Source organism: Chanodichthys erythropterus, chromosome 21 (assembly GCF_024489055.1).
Source record: "Chanodichthys erythropterus isolate Z2021 chromosome 21, ASM2448905v1, whole genome shotgun sequence".
In the NCBI taxonomy this organism is placed as follows: Eukaryota; Metazoa; Chordata; class Actinopteri; order Cypriniformes; family Xenocyprididae; genus Chanodichthys; species Chanodichthys erythropterus.
The window spans coordinates 26,271,732-26,298,300 of NC_090241.1; the positions used below are offsets into that span (position 1 = coordinate 26,271,732).

The 26,569-nt window shown below is 37.1% G+C and overlaps 1 protein-coding gene across 1 annotated transcript; it reads left to right on the forward strand.

Annotated features, from left to right (window-relative positions):
* The first annotated feature begins 2,351 nt into the window (after positions 1-2,351).
* On the forward strand, positions 2,352-24,627 carry slc4a8 (solute carrier family 4 member 8). Its single transcript, XM_067374507.1, has 21 exons — positions 2,352-2,484; positions 6,739-6,874; positions 7,203-7,363; positions 10,938-11,126; positions 11,670-11,758; positions 12,930-13,087; positions 13,173-13,260; positions 13,638-13,784; positions 13,868-13,968; positions 14,714-14,888; positions 15,013-15,146; positions 15,545-15,790; positions 16,023-16,128; positions 19,263-19,424; positions 19,519-19,632; positions 22,542-22,703; positions 22,787-23,038; positions 23,144-23,212; positions 23,301-23,474; positions 23,839-23,970; positions 24,625-24,627. The coding sequence occupies exons 1-21, from the start codon at positions 2,352-2,354 to the stop codon at positions 24,625-24,627; spliced, it is 2,931 nt and encodes a 976-aa protein (XP_067230608.1).
* The last annotated feature ends 1,942 nt before the right edge of the window (positions 24,628-26,569 follow it).

Genomic DNA, 26,569 nt, shown 5'->3' on the forward strand with positions numbered 1-26,569 from the left:
ATTTATTTTTTTACAATACCGTAAATAAGCAAATGTAAACGATATGATAATCGTACGTGTTCATACCGAGATATATCGTCATACCGGTATATCGTTACAACACTACATTGGTGTAGAGCAGGCATGGACAAAGTCGGGCCTGGAGGGCCACTGCCCTGCAGAGTTTAGTTCCAACCCTAATCAAACACACCGGAACCAGCTAATCAATACCTTCAGTATGGCAGGTGAGTTTTATCAGGGTTGGAGCTAAACTCTGCAGGACAGTGGCTCTTCTGGAAATAAATTTGACACCCTCGGTTTAGAGTAAAAGTTGTCAACACAAAGTTGGGTACTTTTTGTCTGATGAAAGCTATTCATATTCATATATATTATGTATTTGGTAATATTTCTTTTGACTTCTCAATTAGAGATTAAGTATAAAGGTCAAATGGTGAAAAATTCTAATTTTCTTTAATCTTTTGATTAAGATCTTTTTATTAGGATGTGACTTTCAGAAATGAAATTAAATAGAAAAAAGTGCTTTTAAAGATCACTTTACTGCCAATAAGGGTCAGAGAGAGAGAGTGGAAAATGGCCATGTAAAACTTATATTCAACAAATTATGACTATGCAAAAAAATAACATGACAAGAAGACCTCATGGAAATAAAATGCTAAAAATTTTGATTTGAACCTTTGAAGCTTGATAAGAAAGCATCTGCTGCTTAGAACAACAAAGTAAATGTCAGCATATTCATGCTAGCCCTGTATAATAACTCTTAAGTCTGTTTTTTTCCTCACATATATTAATCATCTGAGCACCGCAGCAAGAAAGGACCCTCATTTGAAATGCTGTTGAATTCATTGTGTGTGGCATAAACATAATGTACAAAGTACAAAGGGAATGGAATAATACTACAGAGAGAGGGGACCAAGTTTCCCTTTTAAACTAACTGCATTAAAAATTGACAGCCATTTCTCAATACACCCCAACCCCTTAATACTCTGAATACCCTGACTATGACACCTTAGGAATACACCCGAAAATATGCCTGCCCAATAAAGGGGGGACAACCAAGTTTGTTCTCACAATAAGAGTGCTGAGATGTGGAAAAAAACAAATATTTCAATAATCAGTAAAAACTGAATTGAAAAAAACTTTGCAACTTCTGATACTAAAAAATTATGGAAAAAATATTACAATTATTAATGAACAATAAACAAAAAAAGAAAACAACATTCAATTCCTTTAAAAATTACTGGAGCAACACAGATTACAGACTAAGTAAACAGTATAATACATTAAATAATAAGACGACTACAAAAGTGCATTTCTTTGACTGCCAACTCAAAACATGCATGCACACAAATGCACATGCACAGCTTCACTGAATTCAATACTGAAAATATACATAACCCAAAGAACACAAATGAATTAATACATTAAAAAAACAGTCAAACAACAACAGAACATTCACAGCGTGTTTGAAACAGAACAGTATGAGTCAAAAATGTTTGAAGCCAGGGTCTAGATGCCAGCTCGCCTATGGGCAGTTGCATATGGGCATCATACAAGTCATGCCACTCAAACCCGTAAGCATTGGCACGCTTGCTCTTCCCGCAGTGGAAATCACACAGAAAAGTCCAACGCTGAGTAAACATTCGAATGGACGCATTCCCGAAAATCACCTTAAGCACGTCATACAGTATATATGCCCTTGTGGTGGGTCCCAGTTGGTTCATTAAATCACATATGGCATGGCCCTCTGGACCAAACTTAACTATTCATGCTACATGTGTATGTTCAGATTGCTTATTTTGTGGGGACTAAATGTGCACACAAGGATAGTGAAACCTGAAATTTAGAGTAATAATATCATAGTGAATAATATTCAAACTAATATGTGAAAATAAAAGGTTTCTGTGAGCATAAGTTTGAGGCAATTAAAATGTGTATAAACAACAGAAGTCAATGGGAAGTCCCCACAATGATGGAAAAACTAACTTTTGTGTGACATTCACAAATATAAATAAAAAAACACAAACAATACTGTTTTTAATGAAAAAAAAAATAGTTAGGAAGTATATGGGACTGTATGTACTTATTTACACACTCATTTCACTAAGTAAGCCTGTGTCTTTCAGAGGCCTGATGAGGAAGCAGTGGTGGACCATGGTGGCACCAGCTCAGTTCTGAATATCCATTATGAGAAAGAAGAGCTCGAGGGTTAGTATTCAACCACACATGCATTTAGTTATTAATCTGATACAGCCAACAGCTCAATACAGTCATATTAACTGAAAAAAATCACATTGAATCTCGCTCCTCTATCACTTCTCTCAGGTCACAGGACTCTTTTTGTGGGTGTGCGGATGCCCATGGGCAGACAGTCTCACCGTCATCACCGGCCACACAGCTCCAAACACCGCAGGAAATCTGAGAGGATGAGGGCTGAAAGTGTATCTCAGGATGATGGGAACACAGAAAGTGCCTCAGCGTCACATGGTGAGAACAACAACAGACCAAGTAACAAGTCAAGCAATATCCAGGATCCAAAATTAATTATATGTGGTATTGCTTTTATAAAGCAATCAAGTAGAAAATAAGTTAGTTAATACTGAGTAACTTACATTTTAATGGTTTGTTTTTGGTTAGTAATTTTCCCTTAATGTTATTATAATATTTCCAGAATGTTAGTTTTTGGTTCCCAGAACGTTATTGTAACGTTAATCTAACATTCCCAGAACGTTAGTTTTTGGTTTGTATAATGTTATTCTAACGTTCTGATAATTTTATTATAATGTTCCCAGAACTTAATAGCATAATAATTTGATATATATATAGTATAAAATAACATTATATATCATATGTGACCTAGCCATGCGCACTTAATAGACTTTCTCATTCTAGCGTTAAAAGGTATACATTTTTGCAATATTACTTGAAACTGTCTTTACTAACTGATAAAAGACTATTTATTAGGTGCACAGAAAGGAATAATATTAATATACATCATCTGTGCACGAGGTAGGGCCTTAAAAACATCAGTCAATCGTTTACGCGATCATCATACGCGAAACACTCATGTTCCAATACTCGTGCATGAGTTTTGGGAGGCGTTCCCTTGAACTGAGCTGTGAAGGAGGGGGGTTGTTCTTACGCATGCACTCATTTAAAAAACTCGATGAAAAGATCCTCTTTAGCACCTTTAATGCTGAGTAAGTAACATTTTAAATATATATATATATATATATATATATATATATACACTGCGTTCCAAATTATTATGCAATTGACATATCAGTAAGATTTCAGTACAATAAACATTCAGATTTTAGTTTTTCTAAGAAAATGTTTGTTTGTTTATTTATCCATGTCTTTTTAGATAACTGGTATCAATCTCGGACAAAATAATTTGCCAGATCTATGGAAACCCTACTTAGAGGTTTTTCCACTTTATTAAGCAAGTCACAGTTCTCATGCAATATGGGGAGGAAGAAAGATCTTGCTGAAGATGAAAAGCATGAAATGGTGCAATGTTGTGCAAAAGGCATGAAAACAACTAATATTGTGTGGAACTGAATGGAGATTATCGAATTATCATAAGATTTGTAAGTGATTTAGAGCACAGCAGAACTCAGTCAGATAAAGGCTTATTAATGAAAGTTCCTATCAAAAAAATGTATTGTATTAAAAGGGCAGCTATAAAAAGAGCCAGTGTTGAACAGCAACAGCAAACAGGTATTTGAAGCAGCTGGTGCCTCTGGAGTCTTGAAAACCTCTCCATGCAGGCTGGCAGTTGTGCGTAAAGATGCATTTTAGACACCACTAACCAAACCTAACAAAGAGAAACATTTACAGTGGGTGTAGAAATACATTTTCAAACAGTTTTATTGCTGTGGTGTTTTTTTGCAGCATGGGATAGTGCATATTGCATTGTACAATAGTGCATTGTACTATGCACTATCCTCCTTTTTATACCATAGCTGAAAATTAATTATAATGAACTCCACATATCTTGCAAAAGTCATTTTAATACCCTCCATCTCACTTCCCAGTATTCTAGCCCAAATCATCACCCACCAGCTCCTTGCTGACATCACAGTCTTGTTGGAACATGGTGGCCATTCACCAACCATCCAGAAATCCAACCATTTAGACCATCCATTTTAGTACGGCATTAGTCAGTGAATAAAACTATTTAAAAATGAGTCTTCATGTATTTCTAAACCCACTGTAAATGTTTCTCTTTGTGAGGTTTGGTTAGTGGTGGCTAAAATGCATCTTTACGCACAACTGCCAGCCTGCATGGAGAGTTTCTTGAGACTCCAGAGGCACCAGCAGCTTCAAATACCTTTTTGCTGCTCAACACTGGCTTTTTCTTATAGCTTCCCTTTTAATACAATTAATTTTTTTGACAGGAACTTTCCTCAATAAGCCTTTATCTGACCGAGTTCTGCTGTGCTCTAAATCACTCACAAATCTTATGATAATTTGATAATCTCCATTCAGTTTTCACAAAATATTAGTTGTTTTCATGCTTTTTGCACAACATTGGACCATTTCATGCTTTTCATCTTCAAAAAGATCTTTCTTCCTCCCCATGTTGCATGAGAACTGTGACTTGCTTAATAATGTGGAACAACCTCTAAGTAGGGTTTCCATAGATCTGGCAAATTATTTTGTCTGAGATTGATACCAGTTATCTAAAAAGACATGGATAAATAAACGAACAAACATTTCTTAGAAAAACTAAAATCTGAATGTTTATTGTACAGAAATCTTACTGATTTGTCTCTTGCTTAATAATTTGGAACGTAGTGTACATATATATATATATATATATATACAGCTATGGAAAAAATTAAGAGTTCTTAATTTTCTTAATTCTTAATTTTTTCCATAGCTGTATATATGAAATATAAATTAGTGCTGTCAGATCGATTAATCGACAATTTAGTGTAATAAGAAAAACATTCAAATAGTATACAGTAATCCCAGCTAACAATTTTTGGCTCCCAGAACGTTAGTTTTTGTTTAGCCAGGAAAGTTTTCTTAAAGTTTTCCCAGAACGTTATTCTAATGTTAATCTAACATCCCCAGAACATTAGTTTTAGGTTTCCAGAACGTTATTTTTTATGGTTTGTTATTGGTTAGCCAGGAAAGTTTTCTTAACGTTCCCAGAATGTTAGTTTTTGGTTACCAGAATGTTATTGTAACGTTAATGTAACGTTCCCAGAAAGGACACCAAATAGCCAAATGACATGAGTCCATATAATTCATACGTTTACCTACACCAAAGCACCCATTAAAAAAAATCACAGCAAAAAAACATTTTAGAATTCAAGTTGCAATACTGAACAGGACCAGATGGAGATGCCAAATAGACCTTAACCAACCGCCTTGACCTGCATATATACTAAAGTTCACAGCAACATACACAGGACATATCAAAACATTATCTTGAATGTGTGTGAAAACAGTGTGAATGTACTGAAATGTGTCTGTGCATAAATACAATGTGCGATCAGTGGGTCGAGAGCGCTCATACATGATTTGTTTGTGCATCAATATAACGGACTCACACGTGCTTAATGTACGACTCATGTACGTCACTGCAATCATCTTTACTTTGATTGCAATCCTCATCCATCAAAACTTTATTAGCGAGAGGCTGGTCGGACAGGAACAGCGTAATGCAGGAGGGCTCGCGCTCTTCAGATACATTGACAGAATATGACAGAGTTCGTGTTTCAAAGCGAAACAGACACTGGAATGAATAATTCTCTCTGCCATCTCTGATATAATCAGCATGGACTTTTAAGATCATCTAACTGCATGACGTAGGCTAAATTACATTAATGACACAATTTCACATGCTTCAGTAATGTATTTGCGTTAAATGTTCCCAGAACGTTAGTTTTTGGTTTTAATAACGTTATTTTAACCTTCTCATAACGTTATTATAACGTTTCCAGAACATCAGTTTTTTTTGTTTTTTTTTTGTTCCCAGAACGTTATTCTAATGTTAACATTCTCAGAATGTTATTCTAACGTTAATCATAAACGTTTTCGGTTCCCAGAACGATATTCTAAAGTTAATCTAACATTCCCAGAACATTAGTTTTTGGTTTGTATGGCGTTATTCTAACGTTCTAATAATGAATGTTAGTTTTTGGTTTGTGTAACATTATTCTAATGTTGTCATAACGTTATTACAACAGATTATATATTATAACTTCTACTACAACCCTCCAAAGGACTGGACTATGAAGAACACAGCCTCACCAGGATGCAGTCTTCATTTTAAGAAACACCCATAAAATGCAGTTCCTGAATGAATCTATGTTTTGAATGAATCGGTTGAGTGAATGATTCAAATGATTCACTCACATTCACTTGCCGCCACCTACTGGCATAACTATGTAACCTGCAGTGAGAGTCACTGAAAATCCACAAATCTAATGAACAGACCAACAGATAGTTAAGATTAAATTAATATTTGTGAAGCACAGGGCCTAAACTGTTTCATAAAAATGTTCATTACCCTACTTAGCCTACATCCTCTCAGCATTGTGCCCTTGAGCCCACAAAACCTAAAAACATAAACTCTTATTTATGATAACAAACACTGAAAATTGCTCTGGTGAAACTTTTGTTTACTGTGCTTCCTTCCTCTATTCCTCTCTCACAGTGAAAATGAGGTTTACAAATATACTCTTGTCTGTGTCTCTCATTCGTCCTATCTCTCTTTCTCAGATACTCCATCCCAGAGGGTTCAGTTTATTCTGGGCACTGAAGAGGATGAGGAGCATGTGGCACATGAGCTCTTCACAGAACTTGACGAAATCTGTGTTAAAGGTGGCAAAGATGCAGAGTGGAAGGAAACTGCTAGGTATGAACATGTTTCTTAATATCAACACATTTCCTATCCTGCAACAGCATATTCAGTGCTAAAATGTAGGTTAACTCAGGGGTTTTTAGTCTTTTAGATGGCACAGACCCCAAAACATGAACATCCACATGCTTGAGACCCCATCCTAATATTTTTAAGGCAGCTATATATTTTCATGCATAAACACCCAATTTGCAAAATATTACTTAAAAATATTTAGTAGGCTATCTATTACGTTACATTATTGTTTTTTTGGTACGCACTATACTATTGTACTTGAAGTAAGAGGCTGTATATATGAGTCTCTTCTTTCTTTAATACTTCTTAGGTGGCTAAAGTTTGAGGAGGATGTGGAAGATGGCGGGGAGAGATGGAGTAAGCCGTACGTAGCTACACTTTCTCTCCATAGCCTGTTTGAACTACGAAGCTGCATCATAAATGGAACTGTCCTGTTGGACATGAAGGCCAGCTGCATTGAGGAAATTGCAGGTCAGTCAGAAATCAGTGGGTATTGTGCTTTGCACGTTTAACTGGGAAAGGATGAATGTTTAACATTGAAATGACACACTTCACCTTTAAGGTTTTTAAAATGGTTTTGTTGTATCAGATTCCGAAAATGTCAGTAGTATACTACAAAATGCTTCCTCAACACTATTTTGCTTAAATATGTATATAAACAACAGAAATCAATGGGAAGTCCCCACAGTGATAATTCCCAAAACGTTATTCTAAAGTTACTCTAAAGTTCCCAGAACGTTAGTTTTTGGTTTGTATAATGTTATTCTAATGTTCCCATAACGTTATTATAACGTTTCCAGAACGTTGTTTTTGGTTCCCAGAATGATATTGTACGTTATTAAAGGCCCCGGTATACTTCAAACGAAGTTCTTTTTCGTTCTTCGTTTAGGGGTAAAACAAAGTTCGAAATGCATGACCAGCGATATACTGTAATCGAACATCTGACGCCGCCCACACTGCTGAGATCGACGGTTAGATGAATATGTAAATATGTGCTGTACACTTTCTTCTCAGTAACAAAATAAACACAACAAAAATGAGAAAACAGCAAGCATTTATTATAGAAAGCATAAGAAAAGCGTCTGATCATAACAGCATGGGAATGTTAGCACGAGCTCTGCAAATTAGCACTCCAGTCACGTCACGTTTATTAATATAGCACTTTATTTAATAGATTGCTTAAAATCAAGCAGCTTTACAGTATCAAACATGAAAAACAGTGTTAGGGGCCGTTCACACAGAACGCGTTTTTCTATTCCAATGCGCTACTTTCCCATTGTTTTTCTATGTAAACACGCGCTTAACAGACGTGCATGACCGTTACGCTCGGTTTCGCGTCTTTTGCAGTGCCTCACACATGAGCGCCGCGTTTTTAAGACGCCGTGTCAAGTTAAAAGAATTTCAACTTTTACACGCAGCGCCGCTCATCAATGTCAGTTCCAAAACAGTGGACCAATCAGAAGAACTCGGAGGCGGGGCAAGCGTTGTGAGCTTCTGTTTACAAAAGCAAGTTGGCATGACAACTGTTATATATGACTGCAACATGGCTCATTATTATCTTATTTTCTTTTTTTCCATGTCAAAACTTGTATCTGTCAATTCTGCTGTTTGCCTATTTCTATTATTTCCGTTATTGTTGTTTTTTCATCACGTCTCAAAAGCGCGTCTCGAGACCCTCGCGTTCTATGCTGCGCTTTTTTTAAAACCACTCCTAAGCGCTGCGTCTCGCGTTTTTAGATGCAAAGACGCGTTCTGTGTGAACGGCCCCTTAGAGCCTCATTTTTTTACAAGCACAACTTCATTTTGTACTATAACGTGGCTATCCAGCGTGTTCATGTTTTCACCCGCGGAGCTCTTACCTCGACGAACTCAAACACACCAAATGAGTCAAAGACGCGCGTCCCACGTGAATGAAGGCGGAGCCTCAGCGCACACCTCCTGTTACGTCACTGACCTATGGTAGTATGAAGGTGTTTTGCAGCTGGAGCGAACTTTCCTGAAAGTGCGCTTTGGCAAGCCGTTTCGAACTTCCAAAAAGAACACAAAACAAACTTCGTTTTGGCCTGATTTTGTTCGAAATGACATCACATCAGTTCGTTCTTCGATTTCGTTTGAAGTATATTGGGGCCTTAACTCTCCCAGAATGTTCCCAGAACGTTATTCTAACGTTAATCATAAACGTTTTTTGTTCCCACGTTATTTTAACGTTAATCTAACGTTGCCAAAATGTTAGTTTTTGTCTGTCTGATAACATTGTTATAATGTTTCCAGAAGTTAATAGCGTAATAATTTGATGTAATAATAAGAAACATAAAAATAGTATAAAATAACATAATACACATATAAAATAGTGCTGTCAGATCAGATCAATTAATTGATAATTTAGTGCAATTATTAGTTCCCAGAACGTTGGTTTTTGGTTTGTATAAAATAATTCATTAAAGAGGACATATTATGTCCTTTTAAAAAGTTTTGATTTTGTTTTTGGGGTCTACTAGAATAGGTTTTCAGGCTTGAATTTTTCACATATTTTACATTGTTGCAGCACCTCTCTTCCCAGTTTGTTAGTACTGCTCTGTTTAGTTCCTGTCTCTATGAAGCGCAATGTGCTGTGATTGGTTGGCTGGACAAGTGTTGTGATTGGTCGACTATAACAGCGTCTCTTGGACATGGCGACAACACACAACTAAGGCAACACAACCAAGCATTGCCCCCAATTTTTTTTTTTTTTTTGGCTAATGCCTTGGGCAGGAATTATTTAAATGAGGAATATATTGGTGTACTGAAGAAAACTCAAGACTACAATCAAGGCATTTCAAGGAGTTCAGAAACAGTGCTTATTGATATAAAGAATAACTCTCTTTGTAGTGACTTTGTGTTTCATAACTTTGCAGACCCATTTATATTCTCAAACAGCAACATTACACACTAAAGAAAGTTGAAAATGTAAAAAAGCATAATAGGTCCTCTTTAACAGTCTGATCACGATCTGACTGATCCTGACAAGTTTATATTTATTCAGTTCACATTTTTAGTAAAGATTAGTACAGCAGTGTGACAAGTGTGTGTGTCCTGCAGTATATTAGGCCCACCTGTAACTTTACACACATACTGTAACCTCACACTCCCACTCATGCTGGTGATAGACATATGCAAACACTCATAACACCCATGGGTACTTAGTTTGAGAAACGATGCATGGCTGTTAGCAGCCCTTAAAAGGAGGAAAAATTTTTTCAGTTTTAAAATCTCCTTTAATGTGCATAGACAACTATAAGAACAGCATTTGTAGGTTGATTGTTCAAAGAGTGCAAAAATTGTGGCAGTTCTTTTAAAACTGTGGATGTTTGAATGGCTTGAAATGTCCACTGCATAAGTTGGCGCGGGACTACCTGTTTGGAAACAGTCATTTTTGCAATTCCATTTGGTGCCACTAGTGGCACTCATTATACACATCGCCTTTCAGATAACAATACAACAAAAACTGTGGCAAAATATTTAATTTAATAATTAAATGTTAAAAAACACATAGAAGTCAGCAATAATATAATTTAGAAATTCCCATCAAAGATGATTGCAGCCATGCAACAAAGTTCTAATACTTAATTCAAACATCAGCCATTTAAGTCTAACATACTGACAATGTAACCTGTGTCTCATTGATTCATGACTGTTATGATCAATGTTGCAGCAGTGGTAGGCACAAGATTAATGTCTGAGATTCAAGAGAAGGACAGGGAGAGCCTGAGAGATTAATTATACTGTAAAGGTTGGAGGGGAGGGAAGGAGTGAGTGATGCAGATTAACACTGCTGCATCAGCTCCAACTGGAATTGTGGAAGGTTTTAAAGAATAAGAGAGTGTGAAAGTGTTGCAGTATTTAGCATGCTGGAATACAACATATTCAGTCCTAAATATGAGGTTTATCCGTATCGTCATACAGTTTAATCACGCAAAACAATACATTGTCACTTTAAATTATACGATATTGTGCCTCAACAGTATGATGTACATTTGTGTTCTCATGTGTAATTTGTTGCATGTAGATTTGGTGCTTGACCATCAGGAGGCAGCTCATGAACTGGATGACAGTGTCAGAATGAAGGTTCGAGAGGCACTTCTGAAGAGGCATCATCACCAGAGCGACAAGAAGAGGAACAACCTGCTGCCTATGGTCAAATCCCTCACTGACTCTGGCAGGAGACAGAGTGAACCTCACTCAATGGATAAGACGGGTGAGCTAAACTGCACATTTTACATGTGCGTTTATTTCATGAATAATTCTGAATTTCCTCATTCAAATCATTCTTTTGTGGTCGGAACTACTTCTGGTGAATTAATGGCATAATTTCTCTGGGTGGAGTGTCAAGCTTCAAAAAGTGCTTTACAGATTACTTCACATCCTGTGTGGTATCCTTGTGGGTATACTATGAAAATGAAATGGTTTACTCTATTTGCATGCTCATGATTTGAGATCAAAGAGTGGATAGAGCTTGGTTGTTAAGTGATTCTACCATATCAGTCTCATACTAACACCTAAAATGTATGGTTTATTGTTATATTCAAAAATTTTTATAAATATATATTTTATTTTATATATTTATGACCTTTATTTCAGCACTATAAATTTCCATATTTAATTTTAGATTACTCCAAGCACATTTATGTGGTATCACCTGCAATAATGCATAATTGATTCCTGTGGTAATGCTGAAGCTGAGGATATTTTAGGATGCTGCCAATATTAGATATTTATCATGTTTAATTGTATCTTTAAGGTCCTGCCACCTCTCCTCAGCCTCCACCTACAAACCCAGATGTAAAGAACGGCGCAGCACCGGATAATGGCCAGATGGATCTCACCAAGGTACTAGAACCACAACATCAAGACTAATTAGGAAGATTCATTTTTATCAAAATACAATTAAATAATACCAAATAATAGATACACACATTTGTGGGAATAAAAATGTACGCTATATCACTAATGTTTGCATACTGTGTGTAGCCTGGCCTATGGCCTCATTCTGTTTACCTCCAGAAATTAAGGCACAAATCATATACACAATCAGACGAAACAATAATGCCAAAACCTGTCCTGCATCCTGTTTTCAGAGAAAACAGATCTAGAAAAATGGATCATTTGTGAAATGGAATGGTAAACAAAGAAATAGTATAAGAAAAGAGAGGAAAGATGATGCGAACCCATTAAACCAAACAGGTTCAATCTGTTTATTTCTGTTTCTATTCTGATTGCTCACTGGAGGCAGGCAATGTATCGATTACCAAGAACATTTGGGTCAAATGCAATGCACTTACACAAACACTGCTATCTAGTGATCCTTAGAGGTACTGCAGCTTGTTTGTGTAATGTTATGCTACTCATCAGGAAACAGGAAATTAACTGTAATGAGCCAGATGTCAGCCATTTAGAGTGACAGTGAGGATGGCAGAGAGGCGACCCCAATCAGATTACATACCTTCTGTTCTTCTTATCTATAACTGTCACCCTGACCGAAATGAACAGCTGTTTGTAACTGGAATAACCACTAATAGAGTTCTACATCATTTATTTATACTATATATAATATATGAAATAAAGTTTAAATAAAAAAATGAAAAACAATTGATGAAAAACTTCTTAAAAAACAAACAAACGCAGCGCTTTGACATGTACAGTTGCACTTTGAGCGACCTGAGTTCGAGTCCTGACTCGTGGACCTTTCCTGATCCCGTCCCCCTCTCTCTTCCTCTGCGTTTCCTGTCTTCACTATATTAATCTCAATGAAGGCAAAACACTTTAGAACTGTTGCTTTGGCAACTAACTGAAATAAAATATGTTTACGTTGAAGTGCTAAATTACTAAAAATTAAAGCTAAAAACAACTAGTAAAATGGAAAAGGAACACAGCAACATTACTAAAGCCTAAAACAAAAATTTAAAATGAATACTAACAATAAATGAAAAATATGAATAAATACTATAATAGTATATAAATAATACAAAAATAACACTGCTATGACCTTCTTTCTCCATAGGTTGACACACATTTTATGAAAAAGATCCCAACTGGAGCAGAGGCTTCTAATGTGCTGGTTGGAGAGCTGGACTTTTTAGAGAGATCCATTGTTGCATTTGTTCGCCTGTCTCCTGCTGTACTGCTCACAGGGCTCACTGAGGTTCCCATTCCCACTAGGTATAAATTGTTTGTTTGCAAATGCATGTATGGAGCTGATAAATCCACTGGAACAGAATGATCAAAATCATTCTTTACTCTGCAGATTCTTGTTCATTTTGCTTGGTCCAGATGGAAAAGCCCACCAGTACCATGAGATCGGTCGCTCTATGGCCACCATCATGACCGATGAGGTCAATGCAGAACTCGACATACAGTGTATCAGTAGTCATAGCATTATCTCATTGGATGTTAATGCATTAATGGGGTAGTTCACCCAAAAAATAAAATTTTGTCATCATTTACTCACCCTCAAGTTGTTCCAAACCTGTATGAGTTTCTTTGTTCTGTTGAAGACAAAAGAAGATATTTTAAAGAATGTTGGTAACCAGACAGTTTGATGGTAGCTGTTGACTTCCATTAGTAGACAGATTTTTCATTTTTCAGTGAACTATCCCTTTAACCCCAGTCCTTTTCAGAAATACCATTTGTAGATTAAATTGAATTTTTTCTTTAATATAATTTTCTTTTCTTTTTTATCTTAATATGTCTACATTCTTCCATCATTTAGATTTTCCATGATGTTGCATATAAGGCCAAGGACAGGAATGATTTGTTGGCTGGTATAGATGAGTTTCTGGATCAAGTGACAGTTTTGCCTCCAGGAGAATGGGACCCCTCTATACGCATAGAACCACCTAAAAGTGTCCCATCACAGGTAGGGAAAAGAACACAGTTTTCAAAGTGAGGTTTAAGTGATTGATTATTTGTTTTAATTGATCTATGCCTCTATCGGAATAGGAGAAAAGAAAGATGCCAGGGGTGCCGAACGGAACAGTTGTTCCTGTTGAGGAAGAGCAGCATGGGGAACACCATGGACCAGAACTACAGAGAACTGGAAGGTGTGTGTGTGTGGGTGTCAAGATTTAACTACATTTTGGGAACTAGATCTGCTAACAGCCCCCTTGAGGAGAAACAGCTTAATAAACATATTGAATAAACAATTAAAGGTGCTAAAGAGGATCTTTTCGTCGACTGAGAAACCAAAGACTGTTAGTGTTTTTGAAATGAGCGCATGCGTAAGAACAACCCCCCTCCTTCACAGCTCATTTCGAGAGAACGCCTCCCAAAACTCGTGCACGAGTATTGGAACACGAGTGTTTACCACCGGCATTCGCTGTGTCGTGTTAGTGGATTCATTATGTCAGACTCACCGCAGGTAACTCATAATCTGCAGTTGTTACGCCTGTCTCCTGACAAAAACATTGCATGCGGCGCCTGTGGAGTGTGGAAAGTTACTGGAGCGCGCAACCGTGCACATCTTTCACAAGGAACGTAATGGCAGTGATTGACAAGCCAGAGGGCCATTCGCGTAAATGATTGGCTGATGTTTTTAAGGCCCTACCTCGTGCACAGATGATGTATATTAATATTATTCCTTTCTGTGCACCTAATAAATAGTCTTTTATCAGTTAGTAAAGACAGTTTCAAGTAATATTGCAAAAATGTATAAAACAAAACATCCTCTTTAGCACCTTTAACAAAAGCAGGTTCGTGCGGGGTTTAGAGGTTTAAGGGATAGACATGTTTCTAGTTCAATATAAAAACAATAAAAATTCATAAAAATATATATTTCTCTCCTTCTAGGCTGTTTGGAGGACTGATTTTGGATGTGAAGAGAAAAGCTCCATTTTATCTGAGTGATTTTAAAGATGGTCTGAGTTTGCAGTGTGTAGCTTCTTTTCTGTTTCTGTACTGTGCCTGCATGTCACCTGTTATCACATTTGGAGGGCTTCTGGGAGAGGCTACAGAGGGACGCATTGTAAGTATGCAAACACACACAGTTTTGTTTCTGTGTGGTCTACTAGGCAAAGTCATGCAAAAATATGTTTATAATGTAAAACACAGCGGTCGTGTGTATGTGTGTGTGTGTGTGTGTGTGTCAGAGTGCGATTGAGTCTCTGTTAGGAGCGTCTATGACTGGGGTAGCATACTCTCTGTTTGCTGGACAGCCGCTAACTATACTGGGCAGCACTGGACCCGTCCTTGTGTTTGAAAAGATTCTCTTCAAGTTCTGCAAGTCAGTACAGACCACACCAAGTATTAATAATATACATATTTAATCAATCACCTAATCATTCAATTTCTCACCCAGAACAATTAGTCATTGGTTATTGTGATTTTAATATATATTTTTTTAATAATTTGTATATAATATTTATTATTATATATTATTTATTCATTAATTAATAATTCTTAAAAATATTTTATTTTTTATATTTTACATATTATAGTCTAATAATACTAATTCTCTTTCAAAAACATAGTTCATTTCAGGGGATGTTAAATAAATATTTACAATTTATATTCTGTATCAATTTAGTATTCATTTAGCCTCACTATGTCATAAATATTTCATATAAAATCAGATCTTAACCCTTTTTATTGTTGCTGTCCTGCCCGCTTCTGTCCCTGCAGAGACTACGATCTCTCGTACCTGTCCCTGCGTACTTGTATTGGACTGTGGACGGCTTTCTTGTGTCTGATTCTTGTTGCAACAGATGCCAGCTCCTTGGTCTGTTACATCACACGTTTTACAGAGGAAGCTTTTGCTGCGCTCATCTGCCTTATCTTCATTTACGAAGCACTGGAGAAACTTTTCCATCTTGGAGAACTGTACCCGATCAACAGACATGGCGATCTGGACAAACTAACACTGGCCTAGTAAGTATAAACTCCTATACGCAGACACCTACACAAGTTGGATCTCGGGAAATATCTGGAGTTCCTATTTTTTTGTTCTTAGATGATAATAATACTGGTTCAAATAAATGAATAAGGAAGTACATAAATAAGTTATTCTCCTAGACATCAATGATGTTAAATGGAGAGAAATTAAGACTGGAATAACTGTTTGTGAACACGCATTTTAACATATTGAATTGTGTGCCATCAGTTGTAAGTGTGCAGAGCCTGATAATCCCAGTAATAAAACGTTAGAACTGTGGAATCAGAGGAACGTCACAGCCTCTGCAGTGCCATGGAGCAACCTCACAGTAACGGTACTTCAACCTCCCACAATCCTCACACAGTCTAATCAAAGTACTGGAAACTAAAACATTCTTACATGGTCTTAACTTAAAAGTGCACTGAGCAATTTTTGCTTAGCTGGCCGATAAAACAACATCTAAGACTTACTTATACTGACACCTACTGGTGTGGATGCATTATCATGCAAAAGCAACCATTTTGTTTAGACCACTGATGGGGCTGGAGTCTTAAAGGGGTGGTTCAGTGGTTTTTTTCTAGGCTTGATTGTGTTTTGGGGGCACAGATTAACATGTCTTAATGCTTCGTTTTTTTGAAAAAGCTAATTTTTTAATATATTTTACATTTATTCTACACCTCTGTTTCCACTGTCATATGAACGGCTCGTTTGACTTCCTGCTTCTATGAAGCCACTCCCTCCGATATACGCAATGTGCTCAGATTGGTCAGCAGGTTGGTAGCTGGCCCAGTGTATCGTGATTCGCTGAAGCGTCCGGAAACGCCACGCCCCTTACCATCCGTTGTTACGAGTTTAGGTGGAAATGTAAATAATAGCGCCTATATTGCTGTATCAAATTGAGCCGAATCAGACCCAGATGAAGAGGAAAAAGCAGAACCTCTGCAATCATGGCTTTTAAAGGACGTTTATAAATGGTATTTCATTTAGTATTTGTGTCAAAGTGTTTGGATGCTGTCACTGCTGTTTGTTAGCTTTCAATATACAGTTTTGTCCTGATTAAAGCTTTATTGTAGCCGAATACATGCCTGAGTAGTCGCATATTTGTAAAAGTAGCGTTTAATTTATAACATGAGCAACTGTTTGTCTATGAACATAGATGTTTGTTGGTGTTTGTTGCACTATAACTTAGCTAACTGGATAGCAAAAACGAGTTTGCTCTTTGTATATGTCCTTGATGCATTAAAAATGGCAACAGAACTATAACATTACCTTTAAAAGACATGTACAAACAATAAAAGGTACTTACAGTTTGAGAGCCATAAACAGCAGCTTCTGTTGTTAAAGTAGGAACTGCTTCATCTTTCTGTAAATCCAGCATTGAACTCGTGCAGATTATGGAAGTTGTCTTCAGCGCCGCATCCAGTGTAGAAAATATCACAGATTATAATGGGTTCTATTATCTTTTGACGCGTCGCGTCGCGCAGCTCGCGTTCGGTGTAAACAACTCGTGTTTATGTTAATAGCAAGGGTTTATGATGTCACCAACCCGGGAAGAAGCTCATTGTAGTCCAAACCAGTCGTTTTTGTAGGCATTAAAGGTACAATATGTAAGATTTTTGCAGTAAAATATCCAAAAACCAGTAGGCTAGTGTCATATATTTTGTCCAGCTGATTACAAACAATATCTCTAATGTTTTCAACTACTTGTAAATCATGAGAAAATTCACATTCTAAACAGTGACACGGGGCAGTGTAGTCGCCTGTCAATGACGCCAGTTACCTTTGTTACCACCTTTACTGACGTAGAAACCACATGACAACAGTGCCGTGGACAAATGCGGAAGTAGTGTCTAGCGTCCAGTGCCCAAAGAAGTCGACCGGAAGTTGAAGTCGGCCGCGTGCCGCCATCTTGTAGCAGAACTTCACTTGCGTTAGCATTCCATTGACTCCCATTCATTTTGGCGTCACTTTGACAGCGAATAACTTTACATCTGAGGCGTTTAAAGACTCCATTTGTCCTTAATTTATTTCTAAACATACACGACAATGTATAAAGGGCTCCATTACCTTCTATGTTACATTATGGTCCCGTAGAAACAGTTTTTGTAAAAATAGGCTAACGATTGCGTCATAACCACTCGACTCTCTGTCGCACAGTAGAGAAATTACCGTACAAACAGGAGGAGAAGCTCGCAGGCAATAGTATGCATTAACTTAATATGGCGTACTGGCGTTACATTTTAAAATACTATACAAACTAATTAATCAGAATAATTACTCCTGCTCACTCACGCCAAAGAACTCCCCGCTCAAGCTCGCCGTCTCTGCAAGATTAACGATGGCAGTTTTCATGCACAGCTACTAGAAGATTAACTTCTGTCAGACAGGTTGCTGACGTCATCAAGCTTAGTTTGAAAAAAAAAAAAAATGGGCTTCACTTGTCTCAATTGAGTTTCAATGGGGTCGCTGTGTCCATTTCTTTTACTGTCTATGCTAGCGTCCAGCAAACCACTAGTTTGCTTCAAGGAGTTCCTTATTTACTTCTTGCACGTTTTATGGTGGATTGTGTTACTTATTTATGGAAAATAATTACTGTTTACCATCTGCCGCTGGTTCTGTCGACAAGGACAGCTCCCGTAAACTCATGACCAGAAAAGCGGAAGCGGCGCCGGCGACTGTGTCATAATAAAAGTCCCGCTGCTCGTGAGGCGTGTGTTGATCAATCGCTCCAGCTCCTCGTTCAGCTCCCGCAATGCTCGGTCCTGCTCTGCTTCATACTACAGTAACGTTAATAATCGCATCCACGAACATGAGTTCTTCCCCACTCCAATCCCTATTCTTTTGCACCGCCCGTTGAGATGGAGACCACATGTCCCAAGTTTCCGCTCTAAAACTTGGCGTCATCAAACTACGCCTTTGTTTTGAATAGGCTTCTAGCGACCTCTAGCGGAAAAAAATATCACAAATTGTACCTTTAAACTGCCATAACTTTAAAAGACAATATCGCCGTTTGCATTGAACCTTCAGCCCTGTAACGTTGCAGATACCGTTTATGCTCAAGCAGCAACATTACACACTAACTAAAGTTAAAAAAGTGAAATCGCATTGAACCACCCCTTTAATCTCATGTGTGTAGGTGATTTTTGAACATACCTGTATATATCTTTCAGTGTAAATATTAATGAGAAAAAAATTCTTTTAAAGGTGATTTATCTAACTTTTAACTTCTCAACAGCCTCACATTGTCATGAACATCTTACAGCATTGGGCAGTGAAAAGAACACACATTGTACAGTCGGAGGAGTCCTGTTATTCAATTCTCGTCCCATTACCGCAGTGCAATGTTATTTCACAGTGTAGTCTCACACAGATCGCATTTAGTGCTAATCCTATTTTCACAGCTGAGTCAGTGTCTGGGCTGCCAGTGCTGTTAAATATGAGCCAAACTTTGTGTGTGTTTGTGAGTAGGAGTGTTTAGATCTCCAGGGACAGTTTATTGGATCGTCGTGTGGACACCATGGTCCCTACACCCCTGATGTGCTCTTCTGGTCAGCCATCTTGTTTTTTAGTACCTTTTTCATGTCTGGCTTCCTGAAACAGTTCAAAACTAGCAGATACTTCCCAACACGGGTGAGGCTGAAATACTTACATACATATGTTTGCATACATGTGATTTTGTATAGAATAAATGCAAAGTGTGTATTCATGTGTTTTTGTGATGTAGGTACGGTCAGTGATCAGTGATTTTGCTGTGTTCCTCACCATTGTTCTCATGGTCCTGATTGATTATCTCATTGGAGTTCCATCCCAAAAATTACAAGTGCCCAGCAAATTTAAGGTAGGAATCAATAATCAAATGTGCACACACACACTGGTGTTTGCATATTTAGACCTATAATGCTGTATTTTTCAAATTTGGTAAATGGCTTTCTAAGGTTTTACAATTAATGTGATAAATGCTGCATACTTTGATGAAAGATACTGGTACATGTCTTCTGTCCCCTTGTGGAAAATCCATGCTCTTCAGGAAGGACTTTTAATGTAATTTTCAAAATGCCCGTCTCTGTCATTATCAACATCCCTTTTGCTGGAAAATATTTGCATTTATTATTTTTAATATTTATACCGGATTGAAGTAATGTGTTCATAATATTCCATACAATATATCCATACATATTTGAGGTATATTTATTTTAATCATAATAATAATAAATAAATAAAATGTGGTCATTAAATAAACTAATCATTAAATTAAACTAAAAAACTGAAATATAATTTTACTATATAATTTTACTCATTTGTTTATATATTTATATATGAAGCTTGATCTATCTTTATTAAAATCTCATTGATTTTTTTTATATTAATGCAAACTCTAACATATGATAAAATATAAATTAGACAAATAAAACAAAATAGCTGCCAGTCAGATCTGATTTAATTAGTACCAAAAAGGAAACATCTTTGAAGATCAGTAAAGAGTAAAAGCTCTCTAGTTCTTCCTAACAGTTTACAAAGCTTTTTCATTCAAAGCTTACCTTACAGTGATGAATGCACTGCTTCAGTCTTCAGTCAGTTCTTTGCTGCCCATTCATAATCCACAACAGTACTGTTTTGTGCAGTTTGTTCATGTCTTGTTTCTAGGTACATTTGTTCATATGATTAGATTAGAGTGGCACCCCTGCAGTGACAGATTAGATGATTAGACAATGCTGAGTGTTGGAATTGAGTTTATACCCCAGGCTAATCCACATACATGCGCCGTGTGCTGACAGTGATCTATGAACAATTGAGCTGGACTAATATGTAATCCACAGTCAACAAATATTCCTCAATTTAGACTGAATTGTCAGAAACGTTGCATTATTCTTGGTTAAATATCTTAAAGGAAAGACACACATATCTTGAGCTAAAAGTCATCTGACACTAAACTGTAAAAAATGTTTGGTCAATTTATTCCTTTTTGGGGTCAGTAAGATTTAAAAAAAAAAAAGATTTTAATACTCTTATTAATAATAAGATAGAAATAAATTGATTTAAAAAATGGACAGTAAAGACTTCTACTGTAATGTGTGATGTTTTAGTAAAGATGTATGTCCAAATGAAGTATTATTTTAATTTTTTTTCAAAATAACAAAGGTAAATCCAAGCAAAGGCAAAAAACTGAGTACATCCAAACACAATGGGAAAGGCAGACAGAAACTGAACTAAAAACTAAGAACACAATACATCCACAAAGGACAACACCAGACAAAAAACATAGAAAACTCTAGGGTATAAATACACAAAATAACGGCTTAAGAGGCTAACAAGGGACAGGTGATGGTAATTAATCACTATAGCAACAAACAAGGGAACCCAAGGAAACAAACCAGAGGCCTGTACCATGATGGTAGATGAACAAACTCAGGGTTATAGGATTAGTTTCGAGTTGACAAAACCAAACCACTCCAATCTGGCTTTGTTGGTACAATGATGCTGATCTTCAACTTTCTCTGTCAACTCAGGATTTGATCCTGAGTTTGTGGAGCGTGTGCACATGAATCCGTGACATTAGTGGCAAACAGCCAATCACATGCCTTGCAACAGAAATAAACTGTGATTCACTTCTCGCGAGAGAGCCAGCGTGATTCAAAACTCTTTCGCTGAAAATGAAGAACTTAAATGCATTTACACTAATGGAAAATACTTGTCTGTTGAAGAAGACAAATAAAATAAATGATCTTTCTCTATCAGTGCAAGTGAAAGTTGTGAAGTTAGTTTATATAGTTGATAATATATAGCGATAGAGACTTAAACATACAAGGTCACGTAGTAATTTTTAAAGAGTATATTTACTCCTTATTTAGGCCTATATTAAATATGATATATTAATATTCATTGAAACTAACTGCTTAATAACTACTGTTACACTAAACTTGCGTGTGTGTAATGGATTAATAAAAATATAGATCATATAATTATACAAATCATATAAATTATATTATCATTAAAACCAGACAATTTCATCGTTATATATTTGTTTGTACTATATAATGACCTTTAATTTGGAGGAAGAGAAACTGGGGGAGTGACTTTATTGTGTTGAGTGTGTCAGTGTCACTTTGCTCACATCTGATTGGTCCAATTTCAGTTTGAAATCTCTAACCCCGGAGCAGGTTAGCCGTGGAGCGTAAGTTACTATGGTGATGAACACCAATAAAAGTTACTTTCAAGGTACTTAAAACCCAGGATTGGCGCAAACTAATCTGAAAATTACCTGGCTAGCCAGCTAATCCAGCTTCATGGTACAGGCCCTGGGAAGATAAGCCAACAAACACAGGAAGTGAGACACAGGAAAAATTGAAACAGAAAATACATATCAAAATAAGAGTCCTAAAACAGGAATTGTCACATCTAGTTACAAAAAAAAAAAATCTATTTCAAATAAATGCTGTTCCTTTGAACTTTCTATTCATCAAAAAATAATTAAGCAGCACAACTGTTGATAATAAAAAAAAAGTTTCTTGAGCACCAAATCAGCATTTAGAATGATTTTGTAAGGATCATGCAAGGAAATGGCTGCTGAAAAATGTGTTAGTTTCTTAAGGTAATACTAGCAAAGATGAAAAATATATGAATTTGCAGTGAAGCTTTTTTTATGTTTGCCTCACAAAAAAGTATTAGTAATACTATGGAGTAAGTATGATTACCATGCTATTTTCAGGGGGTTGGTTGGTTGTTTAAATTCCTCCTTGTGTTTTACAGCCCACACGTGATGACCGTGGTTGGTTGATTAACCCCATCGGGCGAAACCCTTGGTGGACTGTGCTGGCTGCCTCAATACCAGCTCTTCTCTGCACCATCCTCATCTTCATGGACCAACAGATCACCGCCGTCATAATAAACCGCAAGGAGCACAAACTTCTAGTATGTATAGTTTTTTAAAGTAGCCTTTACCTAGAATGTGTGTGTGTGCTGATCATATGTATGTCCTCTATTCCTCTACACAGAAAGGCTGCGGGTACCATTTGGATCTTCTGATGGTTGGAGTGATGCTGGCCGTATGTTCTATAATGGGGTTGCCCTGGTTTGTCGCAGCAACCGTCCTGTCAATTTCCCACGTTAACAGCCTGAAGCTGGAGTCTGAAAGCTCCGCCCCTGGAGAGCAGCCTCGATTTCTGGGTATTAGAGAGCAAAGGCTGACTGGTTTAGTCATTTTTCTACTAATGGGCTGCTCTGTGTTCATGACTGGGGCATTACAGGTACTCACACAAAATGTGGTTTCATATAATATGTACGGTGGCCTACTTGAATGAGTCACACTTAATGTCATTGCATTAGATAACAAAATATCTTTTGTTTTACAGTTCATTCCCATGCCAGTTCTCTATGGTGTTTTTCTTTATATGGGTGCCTCATCCCTGAAAGGCATTCAGGTAGAGATATTCATCTGACACTAAACATAGACATGCATTCAGTGACACGTCAGTCACTTATCATCTTTCTCTGTCCCATCTTTCTCAGTTCTTTGACCGTCTGATGTTGTTTGGCATGCCACCGAAGCACCAGCCAGACTTTATTTATCTACGTCACGTTCCTCTAAGGAAAGTCCACCTGTTCACTCTAACCCAACTTACCTGTCTTGTGCTGCTCTGGGTCATCAAAACTTCCCCTGCTGCAATCGTCTTCCCTATGATGGTAGGACCCATAACCAAGTACATACTTTATGTTAGGGGTGTAAAAACTTCATTAACAATTCAATATTAGAATAAAACATGTAGCTTTTTTGTACATTTATAGTGAACAGTGGGTGTAAAATAATAATACATGTCTGTGAAACCGGAGGTAAGTGTATTAATGACAGACACTTTTATCCAAAGCATTTGAGGTATACAGTACATTTTGTTAGTTCATGCATTCCCTGGGAATCGAACCCATGACCTTGGTGTGTTTTAGTGCCATGCTCAAATGTTTGAGCTACAGGAACAGTAATAAAGATTGATTTAAGAACTATGGGAATAATATAGTATAACAGTGTCATAAGTGTGTTTGTTTCCCGTAGGTGCTGGCATTAGTGTTCATCCGTAAGCTGCTGGACTTCTGTTTTTCCAATCGGGAGCTTAGTTACCTTGATGATCTGATGCCTGAGAGTAAGAAGAAGAAGCTGGATGATGATTCCAAAAAGGCAGTAGAGGTTTGTGAATCATATGCAGGGTTTAATAAAGCAAGTGTATCCAAACATTCAGTGTTGTTAAATCCATCCAGGTAAAAGATCATACACAAATTGTCATAGAAATGCTACTTTTTATACTATGCAGCATGTATAATGTGCATTGTTGTAAATCTTCTTTATGGGCAGAAAACGTATCATTTGCAACATTTGCCAAAGTGATGCAGTATGCAACATAATATTAAATCCCACAATGCATTGTGCTCAACTAAACATTCTATCTCAGGCACAAAAAAATGTTTTTTTTCCTTATTGACTCATTTTTGAGCTACATTTTTATACAATTTTGGATTACCGGTAACAATGCAACATCATAAAATTAAATATAAAAAAATCATAAAACCTATTTTCATGTATGCATTTCTGTTCATTTTTATGATTTTTTTATTAGTATTTTCTTTATTATTTATTTCCTGTATAATAATTGGATGTCCACAAACTAATAAAAATGCAACAGAATGAAGTGACAACAATGGCTCCACCCTGAACACCTGATCTTTCAAACAAATCAGGCTATTTAGGCATGTAAACTGAAAAATAATATATCATCCTAACCTTACATGGTGGTTTGTCACTTGTAATACAATGAAGGAGGCTGTATGTATGTGTTTATATGAGTAGCAGGAATCACAGGAGATGCTGGTGGATGACTCTGACAAATCAGAAGACAAAGACACAGTGCAGATCCCATTGGAGAGCAAACCTCTACACTCACCTAGAACCCCAGACCCCAGGTACCACACTGCTATCCAAACACTGTGGCGTGCCGCAAAAACCCTGGGGCCCCGTCCAACAGTCAGACTCGTTCAAAATAAGCTTAGACACCATAATGACCACTGTGTATCTGTTTATGTGTACTTACTAACACTCACCTTTCCGTTTGTCCCCTTCTCCTGCCCTTACCCCTCCTCTCCTCGACTGTGTCCACCTGTTGTCCAGGACCGATCCCTCTGATATTAACATATCTGATGAAATGTCTAAAACCACTGTCTGGAAATCCCTCAATTCCAATCACAAGGACACACAGCGCTCAAGTACACATAAAAAGGCAAGGACTCTCTCTTTCCATCCTTTAAAGTGTTTGTTTTGATCCAGCTCCCTGAATTTCCTTTCTCACCCTTGTGTCTAATACTTTTCTTTGTTAAAGAGGACCTATTATGCTTTTTTACATGTTTAACTTTCTTTGGTGCGTAATTTAATGTAATGTAAGGTCTCCAAAGTTACAAAGCACTCCGTATCAGTGAGCACTGTTTTTAGACTCACTGAAACACCTAGATTGTAGTCTTGAGTTTTCTTCCGGCAATGTACATGTCACCATATTCCTCATTTAAATAATTCCCAACCAAGGAATATGCAAAAAAGGGGCAAGGCCTGGTTGAGTTACCTTAGTAGTGTGTTGTCGCCATATCCAAGAGATGTCGTTTTTTCCAAAGACTATAGAATAACACAAGACGTGTCACTCGTATTGTTTTGAATGGTGAAGTGTAACGCGCAATATGGCATAATAAGTTCCGCCTTCTAAATAAGAGCCAATCGCCGACTGGTAAAGTCATTGCATCACTTCAGCGGCCGTTAGACTCACTGGTTTCTATAGAAACAGTCAGATGAGCACCTCCGAAGAGATGCGCATTTAGGTCTGCGCATGCGCATTTAGGTCTGCGCATGCGTATTAGCTTGATCCAGCCTGAAAAATACATTTTTTTTTGTCATGATTCGAGCGTTTAGAAACTAAATTATTGAGCCGGCTGTTGTTAGATTTCATTGGTGATTTCAAATATGAAATTTAATCGTAAGGTTGTCGAACAGTTTTGGAGAATTTGATGTTTCCTCATTCAAAGAGATTGCATGATGCCCAGGATGCCCGAGAGGCGTTTCAAAGATGGCCGCCAAGTAAAATGACTTGTCTTAAAGGGACTTTGATTTTTCCACCCTGGATCAAACGTGGTTATGGTAAGAGGTGTGACATTTCTAAAACATGCTTTAAACGGTTGACCAATCACAACACACTGGTCCAATCAACCAATCAGTGCACATTGTGCTATTCGGAAGGCGGGCTTCATAGAGACAGGAACTAAACAGAGTGTTACTGACAGCCTGGGAAGAGAGGTGCTGCAACAATGTGAAATATGTGAAAAATAAGGTATTTTTGTAACATTTCAGCGTAATAGACCCAAAAAACAAAATCAAGACTTTGTAAAAGTATAATATGACCTCTTTAATGCTGGTAGCTAGATGATTATTAGATAACAAACTACTAAAAAGTTTTGTTTGGTGTTTTTCTCTCCACACAGGAGGTTCCTTGAAGAAACCCCACAGAAAGAAGAAATTACATTCTTGGCGTCGGTTGTTTGAAATTCAGCTGACTTAGAGAAGCAGCCATGTGCTAAAAACGCACAGATATTTGTTCACTCCTTCCCACTGTTTCTCACACACATGCGTTCACACACATGTGTGTTTATGTATAGCTGTGTGAGATATATTGGTGTGTCAGTGTGTGTATGTGAATATGTGCAACATATTCTCCTACCAAATCCAGGTTCTTTTTAAGTTTTAGCGGGGTTTT

Bases quoted from the DNA above. Each gene is read 5' to 3' on its own strand.
- slc4a8 (XM_067374507.1), top strand. From the start codon at position 2,352: ATGCCCATGGGCAGACAGTCTCACCGTCATCACCGGCCACACAGCTCC. The intron at 6,875-7,202 runs GTATGAACATGT...AATACTTCTTAG, and splicing joins GAGTGGAAGGAAACTGCTAG to GTGGCTAAAGTTTGAGGAGG. The intron at 7,364-10,937 runs GTCAGTCAGAAA...TGTTGCATGTAG, and splicing joins CTGCATTGAGGAAATTGCAG to ATTTGGTGCTTGACCATCAG.